Source organism: Ovis aries, chromosome 24 (assembly GCF_016772045.2).
Source record: "Ovis aries strain OAR_USU_Benz2616 breed Rambouillet chromosome 24, ARS-UI_Ramb_v3.0, whole genome shotgun sequence".
Classification (NCBI taxonomy): domain Eukaryota; kingdom Metazoa; phylum Chordata; class Mammalia; order Artiodactyla; family Bovidae; genus Ovis; species Ovis aries.
In genome coordinates, this window is record NC_056077.1 from 30,265,094 (window position 1) to 30,286,094 (window position 21,001).

Sequence of the window (21,001 nt, forward strand, 5' to 3'; positions counted from 1 at the left end):
ACCTTCCCAGGACTCAGCTTAGAACATGCAATCACTCCTGGTTGTATGGAGGGCAGACGTTTCCAGAAACTAACCAGCAGAGGCTACGTGGGTCAGAGAGGGCGGCCAGCCTTCCGTCCTCACTCAAGGCCTCAAGGTGCTTCTCTTCCAGAGCCTGGCCTGTCTCGCAGGCACGGCTTCGTCCCTATGGTAAGGTGGCCACCCCACACAAACAGGCAGCTGGAAGCTTGGTTCACATTTTTTAATAACATGGCACAGTTTACATAACACAAGAAGGCTCCGCCGATGAGAACATGCTGAAGACTCAAGTCGCTTCACGTTTCTTTTCACATAGGATCTAGAAAGGACTTTATTACATACAGGAGGAACAGCAAAAAGGTCTGTATAGAACAATCTCTTTACAATACTGAAAGCTACCACTACGGTTCCAGTGTACATATTCCTTGGATTTTTTTTTCCTTTTTAGTTGTCTTTAAAAAAAAAAAAAAACACTGCACAACATTTGGAATTCACAAAATCTGAAGCTCACAACTAAACCTTCAGTTGACTACTAAAATAGATCTCTCTGCTTATTAGAAACAATGGTCTGTAGTTAACTTTTTTTTTTGCAAAAACAGGATAACAACGTCAGATAGCACTTTAATATACTAGAAGACCAAATGGAACTAATTTTATTTCATACATATATTTTACAGTCCAGTAGACAAGATATATTGTATCTCTGCTAGTAAAGTCATATTCTCTCCAAATTAGGTAGACAAGAGGCTGACTGTATGATAAAAGTATCATGAAGGGACAGTAAGATTGATGCAAAACTCAAAAACACACGCGCACACACAAGGCCATCTCTCTGCCTGCTACCTTTTGCCCTCTGCAACGCTCCCTGGCCCCACAGAGCTGACTTGCTTCGGCTCCTCCTGGACTTGGTTACCGCTGGGAACACAGTGAGTCATGCTAGGGAACGTGCTCCTGATCATCAGTTATTGAATACAGTGAAAACATATCCATCATCTGAGAAAACGTGAAGCTTTCTTTCAGGATCTGTTTGGGTGCAACTGAATCTCATTACAGAATGAGGAGGGGTGTACAGATAGGAAACAGGACGCACTGAAAAACGCATGGTTCCCACATGAGGGGTGTGTGAAGTCACGTGACAGATGGTGACGAGGTGCTGGCGGCCTGTTTGTGTCCCCTGATTTTGGCATCTGACCACTCCCATCCTCCCTGGCCCTGGTTGGTTGGTTCATGGCCTTGGTTTACCTCTCCAGGGCTGCACTCTCCCCACCCCACCCCTACACACACCCAAAGGCCCACGAGGAGCAACTTCAGATGCAAAGTTTCAGCCTGGGGGTCCAATTTGCAAAATCAGGTGTTATTCTCTGAAAAAACAAGCAAGGAAAACAGTCATATCACGTTAAGTGCTTGTTCAGGGAAAATATGACCTTAAGTATGTTGTAAATGGACTTGAAAAGGCTCCTTTGAGTTAGGCGGGCTTTTGTGAAAAGCCCTAACATTCATTGCATAGTTGAAGGGTTTAGCTGTCTAGAACAATACATGGGGAACACAGCCGAAGCTGGCTGTGCTCGCTGATATTAAGTCTGCAAATAGCACATTTTAAGAAGTATTAATGTATTATGTTACTTAATCTTTATCTATTTACATCTGTACAAAGTAAAGCTTTCATCTTACCCTTTTGCATATATGAACCATTAGCTCATGAAGCAACAAGCGCCCCCCCTTTTCTTTACATAACTATGTACACGGCCTTCCCTTCTCACCCCAAAGATCTCTGCACAATGGACGGTGTGGACTCTTGTCTGCTTCCCCCCACCCCCCAACTATCACCGCGTCGGTGTGTGTGTGGTCATCTTCACTGTTTTGGTTCAAATCAAAAAAAGTTTTATACGACAAACCAAAAGAGTGGGGAGACATAAGAACGTATGAATCGGCTAAAAGATCTGGAAAATTTCAACAGAGAATATACAAAAAACATTTCAAAATCTGCACCGAGTCTATACACAATTTCTTTTTATACACAGGGAGGCGCTGGGGGCTCCCCACCCGCACTGGAGACGCCAGCGCGCGCGGAGGGCAGGCCTGCAAGTCCAGCGCTGCGCGGCCCGCGGGCCCCTGTGTCCCGCCGGGCGTCCTGTCCACTCCTTACCGGGCTTCGATGTCCTTCAGCGTGTGGGAGGGAGGCCGCTCCCTGATCTCGGCGGACAGGGGCGTAGTCCTGCGGGGGGACACGGGGCGGCCCCCCAGCGTGGAGATGAGCGGGGGAGGTGCGCTCAGCGCCGCCGTCGGGGGCGTCTTGTTGAGCAGTCCGTTCTGGTGGCCCGCCGTGGGGCTGATGCGCGGGTAGTGCATGCTCGGCAGCCCCGGTGTGAGCAGCCCGGGGTGCGGCAGGTGGCCGTCCAGGGAGGCCGGGTGCACAGGGTGCAGTCGCGGGTGCTCGTAGTCCTCGCGGAGCACGTGCAGGCGCTCGCGCTCGTCCAGGTGCGCCCCGCGCTCGTGCTCCCGCCGCGGGTCCACCGCCAGCGGGTGGTGGTGGTGGTGGTGGTGGTGGTGGTTGTAGTCGTGCGGCTCCCGGTCCCGGAAGGAGCGGTCGGCTTCGTACAGCCGGGGCGTCGAGAGCCGGTGCAGAGGGTCGTTCCTCAGCAGGAAGTCCCTGCCCAGCGGGTCTCTGCGGTGAATGTCCAGTTCCCGGTAGGGGTCCCTCAGGGGGTCCCGGATGGGGTCCCAGTGGAAGGAAGGGTATGGGAAGCGCTCCCCGCCCGGAATGGGGCTGAGGCCCATGAAGGGCGTCATCATGCGAGTCCTGTCCAGGCCGCTGATGCTGTTCATGGGGTGGATCCCGGGCATCCCCACGGCCACGGGCATGGAGGCTAGGGGCCCCGGGTGCACGCCGGCCGAGGAGCTGGGCGGCGGCGGCGGGGGCGGTGGCTCCGAGGACCGGTGGGTCGGCGGGGCCTCGGGGGGCAGGTCGTGGTCCTCCTTGCGCTCCTCCTTGACCTTGACCTCGGCGCTCTTCTTGGGGTTCTCGTAGGCCGGCTCGCCCTTGCGCGGCTCGGCATCCCGGCTGGCAGCGCTGCCCGGCCGGGCGCTGTCGGTCGTGGGCGCCCGCGCGTAGGGTGACGGCACCCGGGCCAGCTGCTTGGCCTCCTCGCCCGCGGCGCGGCCCTCGTGGCCGTGGCCGTCCTTCTCGGCCAGGGGGCCCTCCTTCGCCTTGTGCTCGTCGGCGCCCAGGTCCTTGCGCGATTCCGAGTGCTCCCGCTCCCTGTCCTTGCACTTGTCTTTCTCGCGAGCCTCGGTGCTCAAATGCCCCCTGATCTGCTCGCCGGAGCTGCGGCCGTGTCCCAGGGTGCTCACCGGGAGGACGGGGGCTGGAGAGGGGTGGCTGGAGTGTCTCTTCTCGACGCTTTCCCTGCGGAGAAGATGGGACATGGGGAGGCAGGTGAGCTGGGCTGCCGGCCGGCTGATGAGATGGCTGAAGAGGCCGGGAGGGCTCAGCTCCCTAGCCCCGCGGGGGGCCGCCGTGCCCGAGGTGAGGCCCAGCCGGCCACCCTGACCTGACTGGCCTAGACTCCAGAGGAGGCTTGAGGGGTGAAGCCCGAGGGATGAGGGGTGGGAGAGTGTGAGGGGGCATAAACTGTGTATGTAAGAGGCACCGACCTGAATCAAGACCGGGAGGAAGAACTTTCAGAAACCTGAACAGCCCAATGAGGTCAGTGATTTGGCCACGCCGCCTGTCTAGATTCTCAGGATGAAGAATCAAGTTCCAACACTGCAATTCTGAGCCGCAAGAGAGCACGACCTGAGGATCATGGGAAAATCTCTCTCCTGACAGCAAGAAGAAGGGCTGGTTTCACAGTAAAGGCAGCAAGTATGGGGAAACCAAGATGAAGCCCCCGAGGGGCTCGAAAGGAAATCAGTTTCAGGACACTGGGGTTGCACAAAGCACTTCTGCCTTAGGAAGAAGAAGCAGGTCCAGAGACACGAAAGCCAAGGGGCTGGTGGGCAGCCAGTTCCGTCTGAACTGAAGTGTGGAAGAACTTGAGAGGCCTGTCTTGGGTGGGGGTTTAAGAATACACAGCACACAATGGGAAGCGACAGAGGAAAGAGAGGGAGAACGCGGGGAGCTGAGAGCAGGAGTCGGGGTTTCTAGGGATGGCCTCAGACAGAAAGGGCTGGGGGGAGCAGGAGGCCTGGGGGGCCCAGAGGGTGAGGGTGCCCTGCAGAGAGAATCAAGGCTGCCCCTATAAGGTTTTGCTTCTAGACAATGTGCAGAGGCTAAGAAGAAGAGCATCTCTAAGAGGTAAGATAAAGAAAAGTGTATTTGAATTGAAAACTTTCATCCAAAAGGCCACTGTGAGTCTGTCTAGAGAAATGGAGACAGGTGAGCTGCCAAGTCCTACCCTTTCTTCACTGACAGGCCGTCTAGAGCAGGGGTTCCCCCGCAAGCTGGGAGTTGGCACCCCTCCGTCTGTGGCCTGTCAGGAACAGGGCGGCGGAGCGGGAGGTGAGTGGCAGACAGAACTGAGAGCCTCTCTGCCTGCTTGCCCCCGGTCCACAGAGGGACGGTCTTCCCCAAAATCGGTCCCTTGTGCCACAATGGCTGGGGCCTGCTGATCCAGAGAGCTCCTGGTCTAGGGGCGGCCCCTACAGGGCCTGCTGCTCTGGCAGCTCAGAGCTGTATGTCATGATGTCCATATGGCCCTCCCACTGGCTGAGAGATTTTTACCATGCTCTCCTGAGGAAAAATATAAGGAAGGAGTCACTTAACATGATGGCCTATGGTGCAATAGCTACTTAACCTGCTGCATTTAGAGCCTCCGAAGTTAAATTGTTTTCGATCGCTACAAAGCACGTACATACACACACACACACACGCACGCACACAATATACAGTCAAGAAAAACAAAACCAAAAGATTTGGATCGAACTGGAAACTTCAGTTCCCAAAGGGAAGTATTATTAAGTATTTTGTGTCAGCTATATCTCATATAGTCCTTGCTAGTTCATTCAGATTGAAAATACCCTCAAGAAAGGGAGGCAGGCAGAAGGAAGGCCTTGTCAAGAATGCTTATGACATTCTTCAGAAAAATACTCAGAAGATGTTTTTCCTCTTTAAGGCTACTTCTTTTTGAGGCATGGACTACCACGTAAGGAGATAAAAACGGTTAGTAAAATAAATTATCCACTGGTGACATGAAACCCAAATTGCTTGGTGGGGATTCTTTGAATTTGGGTTAGCAAAATCTTAGCGGTCATCTGTGAGCCCAGGATTTGAATTTGAACAAAATCTGAGAAAAATATGATGTGACGATGCAAAACATGGCTTTCTAACAGAAAACAAAAAGAAAAGGGGGAGAGAGAGAGCAAAAAACCTATGGATGAGTCAATGGACTGCACGAACTTGAAAGCAAATATGGTATTGATTCATGCCGTGTGTGTCTGGTCCAGGCTCCAACTCACTACCTTTTCGAGAGCGGTTTCTGTTTGGAGACACTAGGGCTCACGGGGGGGCTGGGTGTGGACTCTGCTGCTGAGCTGGGACTCGCTCGCTTTGTACTGGACCTAGAATTGCGATGCTGGCCTGTGGTCAGGAGGCCCTGTGGGGCCGGAGGGACAAGGGTCGCTGGGCTCAGGGCATGGCGGTGGTTGGGGGGAGGAGGGTCGGGGGCGCCATCCTGGCTGCATGAGGGGCCGAGGCTACAGCTGAAGCTCGAGGCTGGGCCGGGGGGTCAGGGGTCGGGGGACGGTGGGGGGCCGGTACTTAGCACAGAGGGGGCTCCCCCATCGGGACTCGAGAGCGGGTTCTTTGCGTACCTTTCTTTGTCATCTTTACTAACGGAGGAGTCTCGTTTATCTACATCTCTATCTCTGTCATGAGCTGCAGTGGGCGCGCTACGCTCCAGCTCGCCTGGCTTCAGCCAGGGCGGAGGGGTCGGGAACGACGGAGGCGTTCGGTGCAGCCGGTTCCAGGGCTCGTGAGGGCTGCTAAAGCTCTGCACACTGGGGCCATCCTTGTGGCCGAACACTGAGTTGGGTGCTGAAATGGCGAAGTGGAGAACAAAAAAGGTTTCAGAGAAATTGTCTGTCCGCCGCGATGAGGGTACTTACCAAAAGCTCTAACAGCATTCAGAGTTAAAAGGAATACATATTATTGGGAGCTGGAAAAGGAAAGGAGACCAACAGATTCATTAGAGGAACGCGTCCTACACTGGACAGGTTAAGTAAGCTCACAGCTTTTCTTGCTTTTTTTTCTAACCAAAGGCAAAGGGGCAGACAGGGGTGGAGAGGGGGGAGATTAGAAAGGAAAGGGTCTCAGCCTGGCAGGCGCACGCAGAGGTCCCGAGCATGCAGGAGGGCGGACGTGGATGGTGGAACTCGGGTTAACAGCTCTGCTCCGAGTACGATCTGCGGTTCTTTCCTGCCCACCATGGCCCTGTTACTGTAACACGACTGCTGCCCTGTCCACAGCCTCAGCGACCAAAACCAGCATCAGCAGAGGCCAGACAGGGTCCTGATCTAAACAGACACGGAGGGTCTCCAGGCTCCGAGGACCTGGGACGGAGCTGCCTCTCAAGTCTCCTGCAGAGGCGGGCAGGACATGTGGGCAGGACAAGCTGATACTGAGTGGCTAAAGGGCGTTTAGAACCGGAGGAGTTGCAACTCCCTTCCTACTTTAGACAGACTCCTTTTCTCTGTAAAGTCAATACTGAATTTGTTACAATACTGTTTCTGCTCTATGTTTTGATGTTTGCCCCCCCAGGTATTGACTCCACAGCCCTGCCCTGCATTGGAAGGTGAAGTCTTAGCCGCTGGATTACCTGGGAAGTCCCTTGACTTCTCAGTGGTGGAAAATTACAGTTTTCCTGGATGTTGCCCTCTCTGGGCTGTCCTGAGCCTGGTATGGTTTCCTATGCTTCAGTGTGTTTTCTCACTTCCACTGAAGCGAGGTGAAATTTAAAGACTGTCTTCACGTCTAATGGGGGCGGTGGAGGTGGTTTAGTTGCTATGTTGTGTCTGACTCTTTGCCACCCCGTGGACTATATCCCACCAGGTCTCTGTCCATGGGATTCTCCAGGCAAGAATACTGGAGTGGATTGCTATTCCCTTCTCCAGGGGATCTTTTCCACTCAGGGATCAAACCTGGGTCTCCTGCAGTGCAGGCAGATTCTTTACCACTGAGCCACCAGGGAAGCCCATGTCTAATGAATGCTGTGGCTAAAATCTGGGTGGCTAGAGATAGAATAGGATGAAATTATGAACTTTAGCAAACTCTGTGGTGTCCAACCGATCACCTTTCCTGACCTTCAGGAGCATATGTCAACAGCATGCTAGAGGTTGGTTTAGACCTAACTCCACTGACTGGGCTTACTTTGGCAATGATATAACCTAAATTTATTTCCCAAGAGCATGGTTCCTTTCATCTAGAAAGGTCTCAAGCCATCGACAGATCAGAGGAGACAGTTTAAAGGTGGATTGTAAAAAGTTAGAGGTACTCACTAACTGAAGGATTTCCAAGTCCCCCGAAGGCGTTGCCACCAACCGCTGCCAGGCCCGTGAATGTAGACGGCCGATTAAAAGGCTCTGCAGACGAGATTGGGAAGAAGGGCATGGCTGTAGGACTCCGCTGAGTGAGGCAGCGCAGATTCCTGGGAAGGCAGTGGGGGCCCCTTGCCACGTGTATACTCAGACCCAATCTGTCTCACTTCTCCCACCAGATTATCCAAAGGGTGTTTTATCCTTTTGGATGTGGGCATTGGGTTGGCAAAGTATCTGTGGGGGCTAGTTCCTGGAACTGTGCCGTGCTCTTTTTGGCTGCAGTGTGCTGCATACGTGTGGGATCCTCATTGCCTGACCAGGAATCAAACCCACACCTTGCTGCAGTGGAAGCTCAGAGTCTTAACCTCGGGACCCCCATCTCTCTTCTGCTGGGTGGGGAACATTACTCAAGCCACAGTGTGCTCACATGCCTCCCTGCCTGTCTCTCCTCCTCTTAGGAAATGCCCTGTAAGCTCTGACAGAACAGAAGTTAAGATAGCAGCTTAAAGTCTCCCAATGGAATGCTGAGGTCACACATATCCTACAGCCTGTGGTTGGGTGTACCACTGCCCGCATGTGCTGGTACACGTGTGAAAATATCAAATAAATAAAGGCCACGAATAAAGCCCCTTTACTAGGAAGAGATATATGAATTGGGCTGTGAAATGATTAAAAAATAAGAGATACTATCCCTACATTACATCACGGTGTCTTTCTCTCCACCTCCAGGGGTGCCCTTATATGGGCAAGAGTTCACTGTCTTCTCCCATCAGTGGGGACAGGCTGCTGTACACGTGGATTCCCTGAGGTCCCAGGGCTTTCATCCTCTGCACCCTGAGTAACTCCACACAGAACCACAACTGCACACAGATCTCCTATTTGAAGAGCCCCGTGTAAGAGGCGCTGAACTCCTAGAGATGGATGGCCTGGATTCAAACATCTCCGAGGTCACCTCCATCTCCTGCTGGTAAGTGAGCTGTCTAGGACTACGGCCCGCTAGCCAGACAGTGGTCTGCAGCAGGAACGCAGGTTTCCTGAGATACACATGTCAACGCCCGTGAATGATGGACACAACTCACCGAGGTGGGCAGCAGGGTTAAGGAAGTTGCTGTGATGGGGGGGCGGCCCAAACGGGGTCCCAGCTGGGTGTGCAGCACCTGCAGAGTCAGACACAGCAGTGAGATTTCAGAGGAAGCCCACTTCTCTGGCGCTGGCAAAAGGTTCAATGGATTCTTATGGAAAAACCTGAATGAACTTTTTGGCCAACCCAATACAACGCCACTGGCTTCTGGTCCCCTAAGACCCCTGCAGGGAGTATGTAACGTAAGAACACAGCTGAAGTCCACTTGGGCGACACTCGGGGAAAGAGAAACATGCTTGTCAGGAGGCGGAAAGTAATTCAACGCCGCTTCTCTTTCCTGGCTGGGCTGCCCGCTACCGAAGACAGGTATTCCTTTCACCGATGCCGATGCCCAGTACCGCAGACGCGGAGAAACACCGCCAGTGGGGCAGGCGCTTCTACTGCCACGTACGTTTGGAGAAAGGCCTGGTGAAAAATGGGAAGCAAGGTTCTTGACTGGTGGACTAGGAGCCACATGCACCCGGTCTCTCCGGGGCACCATCTGGCCTCGTGCTCCCTTGTTGAGAGACACCTCTTGGGGGTGAGGCTTTCACTCTGAGAGACAACGTCTAATCTGGGCGCAGAAGCGGCCACCACAGAGCTGGACCCTGGGTTGCGTTGCTTGGGCTTCTGCACAATCCCTTTTCCTGAGATCATGTTAGCCGTCATGGACGTGCATGGAAGGAGATGCTAAAGCCAGACCCTACGAAACGCACTGAGAGTTGTGTCAGGCCGTGGGAGGCGGAGGCCTCCAGTCTCAATCTTCAGTGCCAGGAAAAGCTGGTTTCTTCACTTGCTCCTGGACACCGATCACCCTACAGCCTCCTGTTACTCTTTGGTTCGGCTGCCAAGGAACCCGGGTCTCCCTTAGTGCTCTCTTTCTTTGGTTTTCCCTTTCCTCTCCTTTATATCTGGCCTCGATCCTCTGTTGCTGTTGTTTACTCGCTAAGTCGTGTTCGACTCTTTGAGACCCCATGCACTGTAGCCTGACCAGGTTCCTCTGTCCGTGAAATTGTCCAGGCAGGAATACTGGAGTGGGTTGTCATTTTCTCCTCCAGGGGATCTTCCTGACCCGGGGATCAAACCCACATCTCCTGCGTTGGCAGGTGGATTCTTTATCACTGAGCCACATAGGAAGCCTCAAATCCTTCTTTTGAAGGAAGAGAAAGACAGTGTGCACATGTGAATTCGGGAAGGATGAGATTTCCAAAAGCTGAGGGCATCCACCTGGCATGTGTGTCGGCTAAGGAGGCAAGTTCTCTGGGTGGCAGGCCTGACTCTAAACAGAAGGTAGGCCAAGGTCATCTGAAGAAGCCCCCTTAGTTTATTTCAGGCACAAGTGTCCAACAGTAGGAGAAGGCACTGGCAGCCCACTCCAGTACTCTTGCCTGGAAAATCCCATGGACGGAGGAGTCTGGTAGGCTGCAGGTCATGGGGTCACCAAGAGTCCGACACAACTGAGCAACTTCACTTTCACTTTCCTGCATTGGAGAAGGAAATGGCAACCCACTCCAGTGTTCTTGCCTGGAGAATCCCAGGGATGGCAGAGCCTGGTGGGCTGCCATCTATGGGGTCGCACAGAGTTGGACACGACTGAAGTGACTTAGCAGCAGCAGTGCCCAACAGTAAGATCAAAGTGGCTGAATGTAACAAGTATGTCTACTTTTATACTTACCAGTTGAAAGTTTCACCAAATACTCATTTTGGGAAAATTTCAATATTGCTTATGCTAGAGAAGATTACCCTTCAGAATGGAAGTATAAACAGGGTGGAAATGGATTTACTAGTAACTGTTTCAAGAATCCCTTGCTTTTGACTAAGTTCCTATAAGCCAAGTATAAATTCCTTCAGGAACATAGATTAAGTGGAGGAGGGTTGATGCTTTAACACCCTATTAATTTCTGTTTTGCGTTTTTCTTCCCCAGCCTGGAAGGGTCCTGTGGGCCCAGGGTGTGGAGGGAAGCACAGAGCCGCGGCATCTCGGCAGCAGAAGGCGCCGGAGGGGTCCTCTGTTCAGCCCTCAATGGTGACGCATTCTCCACTCAGAAAGTGCAAGTATGACGCCCACCTCCACAGAGTGAATACAGCCCAGCGTGTTCATTAGCCCTTGACAGTGTTGCCAGCTAAATAACAATTTGCCCGTACACTGTCTGTGTAGTACAAGCTAATTAATGCTTCGAAGAAAATCAGAGCTTTGCTCAGCCCAGGGTCCCCAGGGGTGTCCCAGAGTTCCAGAATTATCAAAGCAAAAGAAGCCAATTCGTCTGCTGGGCTCAAACGGAAGCCAGGAAGAAACCTCTCTGTTTCTGTCCAAAAAGTCTTCTTCACGTAGCCCTGTCTCAGGGCCTAGATGCCATGGTAACCAGCCTTTGAACCTATCCCTCAACAGAACTGACAGAAACCTAAGACCTTAGCAAATTCCATCTGCCCTCAAGGGTGCGGTCCCCTTGCTTTGGGGACAAAGCCCATTAGAATGATGGTCTCTTGCAGTGTGTGGGTATTTCTTTCTTCCTGAACAGAAGAGCCTTGGGTCCACCAAAAACAAGTCTTAGAATAAAAAGCCTAGGAAGGCGGCAGGGAGGATGGATGTCAAACTTCCTCGCTAAGGACTAGAAACAGGGAGCCGCTTGAATATGCATGTCCAGAGAAAGAAATTCTATCCTGCATAGTGGGTAGGAGGTGATGGGGCCAACCATTAGGATGCGCTCACCATTAGCACTTATGACCATGACCCAGGGGAGCCCTGGGCCAGGCACCATGCGCTGAAGGTAGTTTTAGGAAAGACTTTGATAGCAGTAGGGTGGCTCTCTTCTACCTATTACTCCTGACGGCCGCTGCCTTCGTCTGCATGTTCCTGGAGCAGGACTGGGCAGGGACCCACTCTGGCACACCTAAGAGGCACCTGGGAGTGTGTACTCTCAGAGGCTAATAAATGATCTCCCGGGGGGTTTACATGCTGTCCCCTAAATCTCCTGCATCATTACAACCAACCAGGCAAGAATGTTAAGTTCTGCAGCAGAGAAAACCAGCCACCAACCAATTCACCCTCTCTGTCACAGACCACACCAGTGGCAGCTACCTTCATTGAATCTGTTTATCCTCAGATCCTCACAGGGCATAACCGAGCATCAAGGTGCAAAACCCCTGATTACTCTGCGGGCGGGGCCAGCGGCATTGTTTTCTTTGGATCTACCCTTGCAAGCTCTCTTGATCTTTCTCAATAGCATCTGACACACTTGTGAATTACAGTGGTTTAATGCCGAAGCAACATGAGTCCCTGAAGGGAGAGAGGGTTTCTTCCCTTCTTTCATGGAAGTGGGAGCATCCATGGAGGACAGTCCATCTCTGGAGATGTGCTGTGATGCTGCCTTGCAAAGTGGCGTCAACTGCTGTTTCGAGGGAGTGACTGAACAGCGGACCAGAGTTCAGTCATCACTCATCTAGCTAGCTGAGAGCTACCATTCCCAGCTCACCCCTGCCCCTCTGAACTTACCGGCGGCGGAGAACAAAGTTGAAGGCCGTGCCAAGTCGTGGGGATGGTGGATGGCTCCAAAGAGGCTGGGGCCCGGAGGACGGCTCAGGAACTCAGGCTTCAGGCCAAAGTCCAGCTTGTGTGGATCCGACTGCATCTGCTTCTACAGCACCAAGGGAGGGTGCAAGGAGGAAAGGATGGAAGCCCAAGAGAAACAGTGGGGAAGAAAGATAATGAGGAGACTGAGAGTCAGCTCTGAACAGTGCATTCAGGCTCGGGCCCTGGTCAGGCTCAAGTCTACACCTGCTGAGGGAACACAGCAAGCCACAGACCATGTAGCCCTCAAAGGCCAGAAAAGCAGGCCTGCCTCAGAGGGCCTGTGGCTCACAGCAGAAATGCTGAGGGGCAAAGCTCCCGCTCTGTCTTTGAGGGTACACGGTTTGAGGCTTAGAACCACATCCTAGCTCCTTGAACCACCACCACCCTGAAGTGGTTTCTGATTTGCTGCAAGTTTTTAAATGATAGTATTCTAAAGCTCATTTTATTGGCAATTCAGCATGAATAATCTGCTGTGTAAATTAATTGTCTAATGACTCTTAGCTGTGCTCTAACAGATCACAGTACATTAGTAGCTGAAAGTTATGAAGAAATATTTGCATGCCTACAAGCTAATTTCAAATGATCATTGTTACATTATTTTTAAAGAAACAAACAGAAACAAAGTAGGGACATTAATGTGACTAATAGGGACTTTGGGTACAGTAACCCCAATCATCTGAGGAAGAGATCAGGCCTGACAGTGAACCTTCCAGAACCTCTCTTGCTGTGAAGTCCTTGCCGTCAACTGCAGTCACTCTATTTCCTCCTATCAGTGTATCCACCCCCGAGGTCACCTTTCTTGGAGGCTGCAGAAACTGGCTCACAGTCTTCCTCCTGCTTCCTTCCCTGGTCTCACTCTGGATGCTGGCAGCCTCTCCTAGAGCATGGGTCCAGGCCGCCCCCACATTCGTGATTCTCAATAGCCTTCTCCGTGTTGGCCTCACACCTCCCCTGATGAGCACTGACCCCTGACCCGGGTCTGAGGCTCCCAGTCTCCCCCTGCCTCACTGCCACCTCTGAGCTCTCCAGCCTCCCAGGCCTTCCCCACTTTCTGACCCCTTCCCATCTCAGACTCATCGGATACTATCCTTTGGCCCCACTCCACCCCAAACTCCATCAGGCTCTGCCACGAGTAAATCCCTGTCCTAGCACACAAAAACATCAACACAGAGACATCTGATCTGGCTTGTGTGAGGATCAGAGATGAGAGGGTTTGCCATTCCCTGGTGGCTGAACCTTACCCTCCTGCAATCCCACTCATCCGTCTTACCCACCCAGACCCCTCGAGCCAGCAGCAACACCCTGGGAGGCAGACAGCACATTCTCCATTTTTCCTGTACACACTACTGAACTCTGAGCAACAAGACTCCAGGACCGAGTGCAGCCCTGAGGCTGCAGCAGCCAAGAACCTGCGGGTGCTGGGCTTTCCCTAGAAGTGGCTGGTGAGGGCTAGAACAACAAGTAAAATGAACATCACAGAGAAAAGGGCACCAGGCCATTTCTGCACAAGTTGACAAGGAATCTCTCATCAAAGTCCCACTGTCAAGCAATAGTCATTCTCTCCTCCCCAACACTGCTAATCCACTATGAATCTATAAAAATCTTCCGGCTGCCTCCTCTAATTTGGTTGCCAAATTATTCAGTGCTAATACTGCATGGTACACAGCACAGTTCCATTAACCACAACTTAGGTCCATGAAGCAAAATGGAGCTTGGGGATTACAGAGAATGTGCTCTGAAGGGAAGATGAACAGTGATCTCCTGTGCAAGAGGTCTTCCTAATTGAACTGGGATAATGAATGTTGGGAGTCGCTGGGGACGTTCTTGGGGAAAGGAAGATGCTGAAGTGGCGCCTTTAACATCCTTCATCGCTTTTAACCAAAGGAGTTACAAGGAGGGTGTGTTTTACCCACTGTTCTGCTAACCATATCATCTAGAACAAAAGTGAATTGAACTAAGCATCAAAATCTAGTTAGCTCTTCCAAATACACGTATTTTCTTAAACAAAGCTAAACCACAAGGTTTCTAATTAAACTTGCCTAACACTAATGTTAAGGAGAACAAAACTCACCGATGGGATATTCGAGAAAGAGCAGGTATTTGGCACCAAAGCAAGATATCTTTCGGAGAGGGCAATGGCACCCCACTCCAGTACTCTGCCTGGAAAATCCATGGATGGAGGACCCTGGTAGGCTGCAGTCCATGGGGTTGCTAAGAGTCGGACATGACTGAGTGACTTCACATTCACTTTTCTCTTTCATGCACTGGAGAAGGAAATGGCAACCCACTCCAGCGTTCTTGCCTGGAGAATCCCAGGGACGGCGGAGCCTGATGGGTTGCCATCTATGGGGTTGCACAGAGTTGGACACAACTAAAGTGACTTAGCAGCAGCAGCAACATAACTTTGCAACCTCATTCACTGAGGGTGATGTTTTCATTTCTAACTATGTTGGGTTTTTAAAAATTATCTAACCACTAAAAAAAATCCCTTAAGATGACTAGCTCTCCCGACTTCTTTTTATATTCTGATGATGGCCCCCCACATGCTGTTGGAACTAAAATCTTATTCATGAAAAAATAGCTTCCAATGGAAGGTTATTGGAATTACTTAACTGGTACAGTTACACAGACTGTAAACACCCAGACTGTAAAATCTGGATCTATCCGTTACTTTGGTGCCTAAGTTGACCAGTGATGTCCTCTCTGGTCACCTGCAGAAGATCTGTATCTCTTTCTTGTATCATCATAAAACCCTGGTAAAGCATGGAACGCATTCATCTGTCTGATGAAAACAAAGAAAACCCTCCTGAGTTCAGGTAGGGTAACCAGCCAGTCAGTGGTTCCCACGAGCACCGACTGTTGTTGGACTTCTGGCATTGGTCATCAAGAGGATGAAGGAGAGACTGGATAGGTCACTGCCAACCAAAGACCACTTCTAGAACAGGAATTTTTAATACTATGAATTGCTAATGGACGTACCATGTATGCCTAAATCAGTAACATCATATAGGGCATAAATTATCATTTTTCAAAGCCATAAAATGAAAAGAATAACAATAAGGTCCTATTGTATAACACAGGGAACTATATTCACTATCCTATATTCACCATGATGGAAAAATTTTTTTTTAATAAATGTTGGGGGCAGGGGTGGTGGTGGGAAGAATATACCAACTTATATAGAAAACTTTTTCATGTACACCTCCTCCTAGATCCTAAGTATTTCCCATACTAATAATACCTGGTCACTCTAATTAGATTCCCCAAACCTTTATTTCAGGATTTAATCTATATTTAAGCTCTTCAGATCAAATGACAAAATCATTAAAAAAAAAAATCAGGATATTATCAGTGTGCTTCTGTTTTGTTATTTTGCTGCTGCTTTCCCCAATTAATAGTAAGATTTCTGAATAGGTTTTCCAAGGGACTTGATCCTGCCTGCCTGTGGGTCTTTAGACTCTGTTTCAATGCTTCCTCGATCGGGAGATCACACACCCACAGCCCACCTCCCCCTCCAAGACTAGGAAGGCAAGACTGACCTTGACTTTCTGTTGGTGGTGGTAGATCTGCCAGGCAATGTGAACGTGCATCGCGCACCACTTCCCTGGTTTCTGGAACAAAAAAGAGCAACGTGGTCAGAAAGAAGACTTTCAGGGGGAAAAAAAACCCAACCCTTCCATTTCCCCAGAGCTGTCAGCAGATTTTGGCTGCAGAAGCTTTCTTTTCCATGAAACAAGAGGGCTTTGTCCCCTCCAAGGGCCTTCTCTCAGCTGCAGCCCAGGACCTGGGCCGGAGGAAGCCCCTCCCTGGGCGGGCAGCACCTCTCCTTCCACAAGAGCCCGAGCTGGCAGCAACTCCTCAGAAAACCAGCCCTGAGCAGGACCTCCCCGGTTACCAAGGATAACGTGGCAAAACCCGAACCCCACTTTGTGCCTCCTCTGTCTCTCTCTTTTCTGGCGCCAGCTGGCAGGCCTGGTGGAGCGAAGCCCTGCTGAACAAATGTGGCCAGGCTATATAATGCAGATTGGCTGTTCAGAAGAGCTAATTAGTGAATATCTGTGAACCAGTTTGAAAACGAGAGGGGACAAAACCTGTGTCACCTCCCCCAACACTGTTTAAAAAAAAAACACCACCAAAGCAGAACAAAGGAAGCCAACACATTTTCATTGAAGCCCAGTTCCCACAAGAGCTTCACTAAAAGTCAACTGCCCATTCATGTTGGGCGGCACTGTTCATTTCCAAGCAGAAGACAAAAGAAAGAGATGAGAACGCATGCCTTTCCTCTTCTGTAGGCCGCTGCAGAGAGTGTGTGCCTGCCCCGCCCTCTGGGAGGACGTCAACTCCAGTCTCTCAAACTAGTTCCTGTCTTGCTTTCTAAGCTAGGGAGCAGCTGCGAGCCTGTCTTGCAGACTCACCTGAGGGGGCAGGACCACCTTGTCCCGCTTCACTTGTATTCCCGCTACACACTCTACCCACTGGCATCACTGATTCAGTGCACATGAGTGTGAGCAAACTCTGGCAGGTAGTGAAGGACAGGGAGGCGCGGCCTGCTGCGATCCATGAGGTTGCAGCGTCAGACATGACTGAGCAATTGAACAAGAACAACAGCCCCCTGTGAGCTCCCAACGCGTGCTCAGTAACCACAGGATGGATGAGAAGAAACACTGCCCCATTCCCACTCGGGCAAAGAACAGATGCTTCTGGTTTCTATATTAAAGCGCTGTTTCTGAAAATTAAGTCACTTTCACTTGCTGAAATATACACTAAAATCCAAGTTTGAGCTCGGCTCTCATATAATGACGTTATGGGTCATCTGAAATCGCCTAAGTGATGACACCATCCTTTCTCCCCCTTTGGAGAAATTGAATTATCTGAAATAGATGCACTAGAAAAGGGTTAAGTAAAGAAATCCACTATCCACCCCTCTTCATCTGCCATCCATCATCCCTTCCCGACCTCCCACATACACCAGGGAAGTCAGCATTCACCCGGAGGTTATCTGCTGGCCAGGCTCCAGACCTCTCAGAACCAACCAGTGCTCCTAGTGGCCCTTTTCTGCACCAGAGAAAAAAGGCAAATGGCTGTGACAAGTCAACATCACTTGGTGCAGAAAGAGGCAGCCACCAGCCAAAATAAAGAGACCTGGATATGTGTTTTCTAGGTGCTAGAGAAACAGGAGAACTCAGATGAATCCTAATTTTAGCCTAGCTCCAGCCTTTCCCTTATGTCTCTGTGGGTCAAACCTTTTGCATAACTAACAAGAGAATCTTGAGTTGAATTTTATCAGTTGGCTTTACCTTGATGGCCCGGCTTCCTGCAACACGCAAAGCGAAAACCATGAAGGCCATTTTTAGTCACACTCTCTGAAAAACCCAACCACTGTCTTTTCAACCTTTTTCTCTGGCGTTTCCATGGTGTGTTTCCTTGTAATGGATTTGTATTTTTAACCCTCGGGGAGTCAAACAGGGGTTGCAAAACAGTTCTAGAAGAAGCTTTCTTACCCTTAACATAGGTCTGAAAGGATCTGTCAACTGTGAAGAGAAAATGACAACTTGGTTACATGCCTGTCACTCAAACAATTGCTCTAATTAACAAATTTGTAGTGCTTCATTAGGAGGGGAAATTAAAATGTTAGAATTTTACTTTTAAATGAAGCCCTTTTAGAGAATAATTAACCCATTTTCACACTATCAAAAATGCCAAGCGTCCCCTCCCCCACCTCACAAGCCTTGGTGCATCTACGCTGATGAGCCCCTGGACAAGTTTAATCAATAGCGATTTGCCCTCCAGCAAAACGATTTGCTCACATTACACATCTGAGGAGTTACACTGTCTTGAGCAGCCCCTCCCCACCTCAGCTAACCATCTAAGGGAGACGGCCTTCAGACTATAGATGGCTGGATACTAAGAATAACTGGGGAGAAGTGTCCTTTCCAGACTATACAGTAGAAATAGGCTATTTTTAATAATTATCATTGGAGGTATCAGACATCTTAGAGAAGTTCACTATATAGATGACCTTGTTTGCAAAGCAGAAAGAGAGAACAAATGTTTGGATACCAAAGGGGGAAGGGGGGGCAGTGGGAGGAATTGGGAGACTGGGATCAACACATACACACTAATGATACTATGTATAATATAGATCCCTTGGAGAAGGGAATGGCTACCCACTCCAGTAGTTTTGCCTGGAGAATTCCATGGACAGAGGAGCCTGGCAGCCAACAGTTAACTGGGTCGCCAAGAGTCAGAGATAACTAACACCTTCAGTGAAATAAAATAATATCTAACATTTAAATAAAAGCAAATAACACTTTCAAGAAAATAAAATAGATGACTAATGAGAACACACTGTAGCACAAGGAACTCTGCTTAATAGACTGTGGCGACTTGAATGGGAAGGAAACCCAAAAGTGGGGGATGTATATATATTACACACGTGAAGCTGATTCATCTTGCTGTGCAGTAGAAGATAACAGAGCATTGTAAAGGAACTTTACACATTTTATACTCCAATAAAGAGTAATTAAATAAAATGAAGTTCATTACACAAAAGTTCATACAAATACACAGTTGAGTCATTACGTATCTACCTAACTCTGGTCATCAGTTTCAGATAACCTTTGCCCTTATCTGGGGACAAAGACAATATTGTGAGAATTAATTCTTTTTTCCCCACATCTACTATGACGATGGATAACAATCAATGGGACAAGATTATATCTGCTGTGTAACTTCAGATTCTTTTTGAGTTGGTCTGTGTTATGAATAAATAACACAACTGAAGTGTAATGGATATTTTATTTAGCTCCAGAGCACAAAAGGTTCCTTCCCACGTTAGAAGTAGAGTGGCCGGAAACACTGTGTGTATGGTGAGCTCCAGAAAGACAAGCGCTTAGTGTTTTTTCCGTTCAAAATGTTTTATGGCTTGTGTGAGAGAGATTTTAGGAGATGGAAACAGGGAAGGCTGGTTGGGGGAAAACTATGCCAGCTCAGTGTCAGTGACCGTCCCAGCCTGGGCTTAGACCATAAGCCACCCTTTCTCCCCCTTGGAAAGTCACTCCCTGGCGTCACATGGCCGCAGGAGGCATTCCATTAGGAGTAACTAGTGTTAAGTGTTCAGTGTTGGTCGCTCAGTTGTGTTCAACTCTTTGTGACCCTATGGACTGTATGTAGCTGGCCAGGCTCCTCTGTCCGTGGAATTCTCCAGGCAAGAATACTGCAGTGGGTAACGTTCCCTTCTCCAGGGTATCTTTCCGACCTAGGGATCGAACCTGGGCCACCTACACTGCAGGCAGATTCTTTACCATCTGAGCCACCAGGGAAGCCCCTCAACTAGCATCTTCTTCCACAAAACAGAAGGAAGAGCAAAGGCAAGAGGCACTCCACTGGGCTGCCTGTCCTGGGGACGCAAGCTGCTGTTTGTTACCCTGGGACCCAGCCCGACCTCGCACTTACCCTCGGGTCCTTTTGGAGAAGAGTGTGGGGGACCGTCCCAGGTCGGGTGGCAACATCGATCGGGTTGGACGTCTACAAAGTAATGAGACCACAGCTTAGGAAACATATGACATGGAACATGAAACCAAGTCTTCCTTTCTTTCTAAATGACCGCGTTCAAGTGTCCTTTTTGGTTGTTCCATTCTGGAATACAAGTGGACGGATCCATTTTCCTCTGAGACCCCAGATGCTCTTCATGAGGCCCTTCCCCACTCCCTGTTCCCCAGGGGAGCTGACCAAAGCCTGTCCTGTCCCAGTGATGGCATTTCCGGGCAGAGACAGGGGAGACGGAGATGGGAGCCTGGCCCTGAAATCCATCTTCTGTGTCCTTCACAAGCCCATCACTGTGGGTTTTTTGCTTTATCACCACACAGTCCAAGAAATGCTTAAGTGAACATCAGTCTAACCTGTGGGACCAGGTGCTTCTCATCAGAATAACTGAGTGTGCTTCGCAGACATTAGGCTACCTCTACATTTTAACTGGCAGATGATAACAAGGAATTACATTCAGTAATTACTCATTAGCGGTGGTGGGATTGAGACAAGGGAACCTAATTTGGGGACCACACAGACCTACTGTTATGTGATTTCTAAAGTAATTCTGCATCATCTTTCCCATTCCCAACACCATTCTTAAATGGTGTTAATGATAACAACCTTATCTATAGGCTTTTGTCCTTTGAATGAACAACAACAAAAAGCCTATATCGCAGGCACAAGGCACTACTTTCTAGTGGGTAAAGGATTTAGAATATTTTTCACCAGGTATTTTATTTAAGAAATCACAACTTCTATGAATCCCTTCACACCAGGAAGTTAACTCGTGTGGAAATAAAGAGCCCTCAGTTTAGGCACCAAGCTCGCCTGCAAGAAGGGGGGAAAAAAAGAATGGGAGAAAGAAAAGCAGTCAGCTGCTGTAGGGCTAACAATTAAGCTAGAGTTGTTAACAGCCTGATTTGCATACATATGAAGAACTCTGCTAATGAACTGCAATCTACATATTCAATCAGTAAGATGGCCTGGAAAGGCCTATTTCAACACCAGGAGAGAGACTTTCTTGCCCAGATGTAGTTTTCTGTGTGATTGGATAATTGTGAGTGAGGGAAATCAAGAAATTTATGAAGTGACCTACCAGTCTGGCTGGGGATGCACGAGAGAGCTCTTGTAACCTGGAGGGGACTGACCAGGCTCTGAAAGGGTACTAAAGAGCCCGATGGGGGGAAGGAGTTTAAAATCACCATCGTTTTGTCCCAGGATGGGAGGTG

General features: G+C 49.9%; 1 protein-coding gene across 7 annotated transcripts in view; it reads right to left on the reverse strand.

The window, feature by feature from the left end:
* Positions 1 to 227: 227 nt before the first annotated feature.
* AUTS2 (activator of transcription and developmental regulator AUTS2) overlaps positions 228 to 21,001 on the reverse strand; it is a 1,205,607-nt gene continuing 1,184,833 nt past the window's right edge. For all 7 annotated transcript variants that reach the window (XM_060406300.1, XM_060406299.1, XM_027961997.3 and 4 more), the window contains 8 exons: positions 19,698 to 19,769; positions 17,744 to 17,773; positions 15,782 to 15,853; positions 12,165 to 12,306; positions 8,631 to 8,708; positions 7,513 to 7,596; positions 5,830 to 6,052; positions 228 to 3,424 (listed from right to left, as the gene is read on the reverse strand). In XM_060406300.1, coding sequence (XP_060262283.1) covers positions 2,161 to 3,424; positions 5,830 to 6,052; positions 7,513 to 7,596; positions 8,631 to 8,708; positions 12,165 to 12,306; positions 15,782 to 15,853; positions 17,744 to 17,773; positions 19,698 to 19,769 — 1,965 coding nt within the window. In that variant the 3' untranslated portion in view covers positions 228 to 2,160. The remainder of the gene's footprint in view (positions 3,425 to 5,829; positions 6,053 to 7,512; positions 7,597 to 8,630; positions 8,709 to 12,164; positions 12,307 to 15,781; positions 15,854 to 17,743; positions 17,774 to 19,697; positions 19,770 to 21,001) is intronic.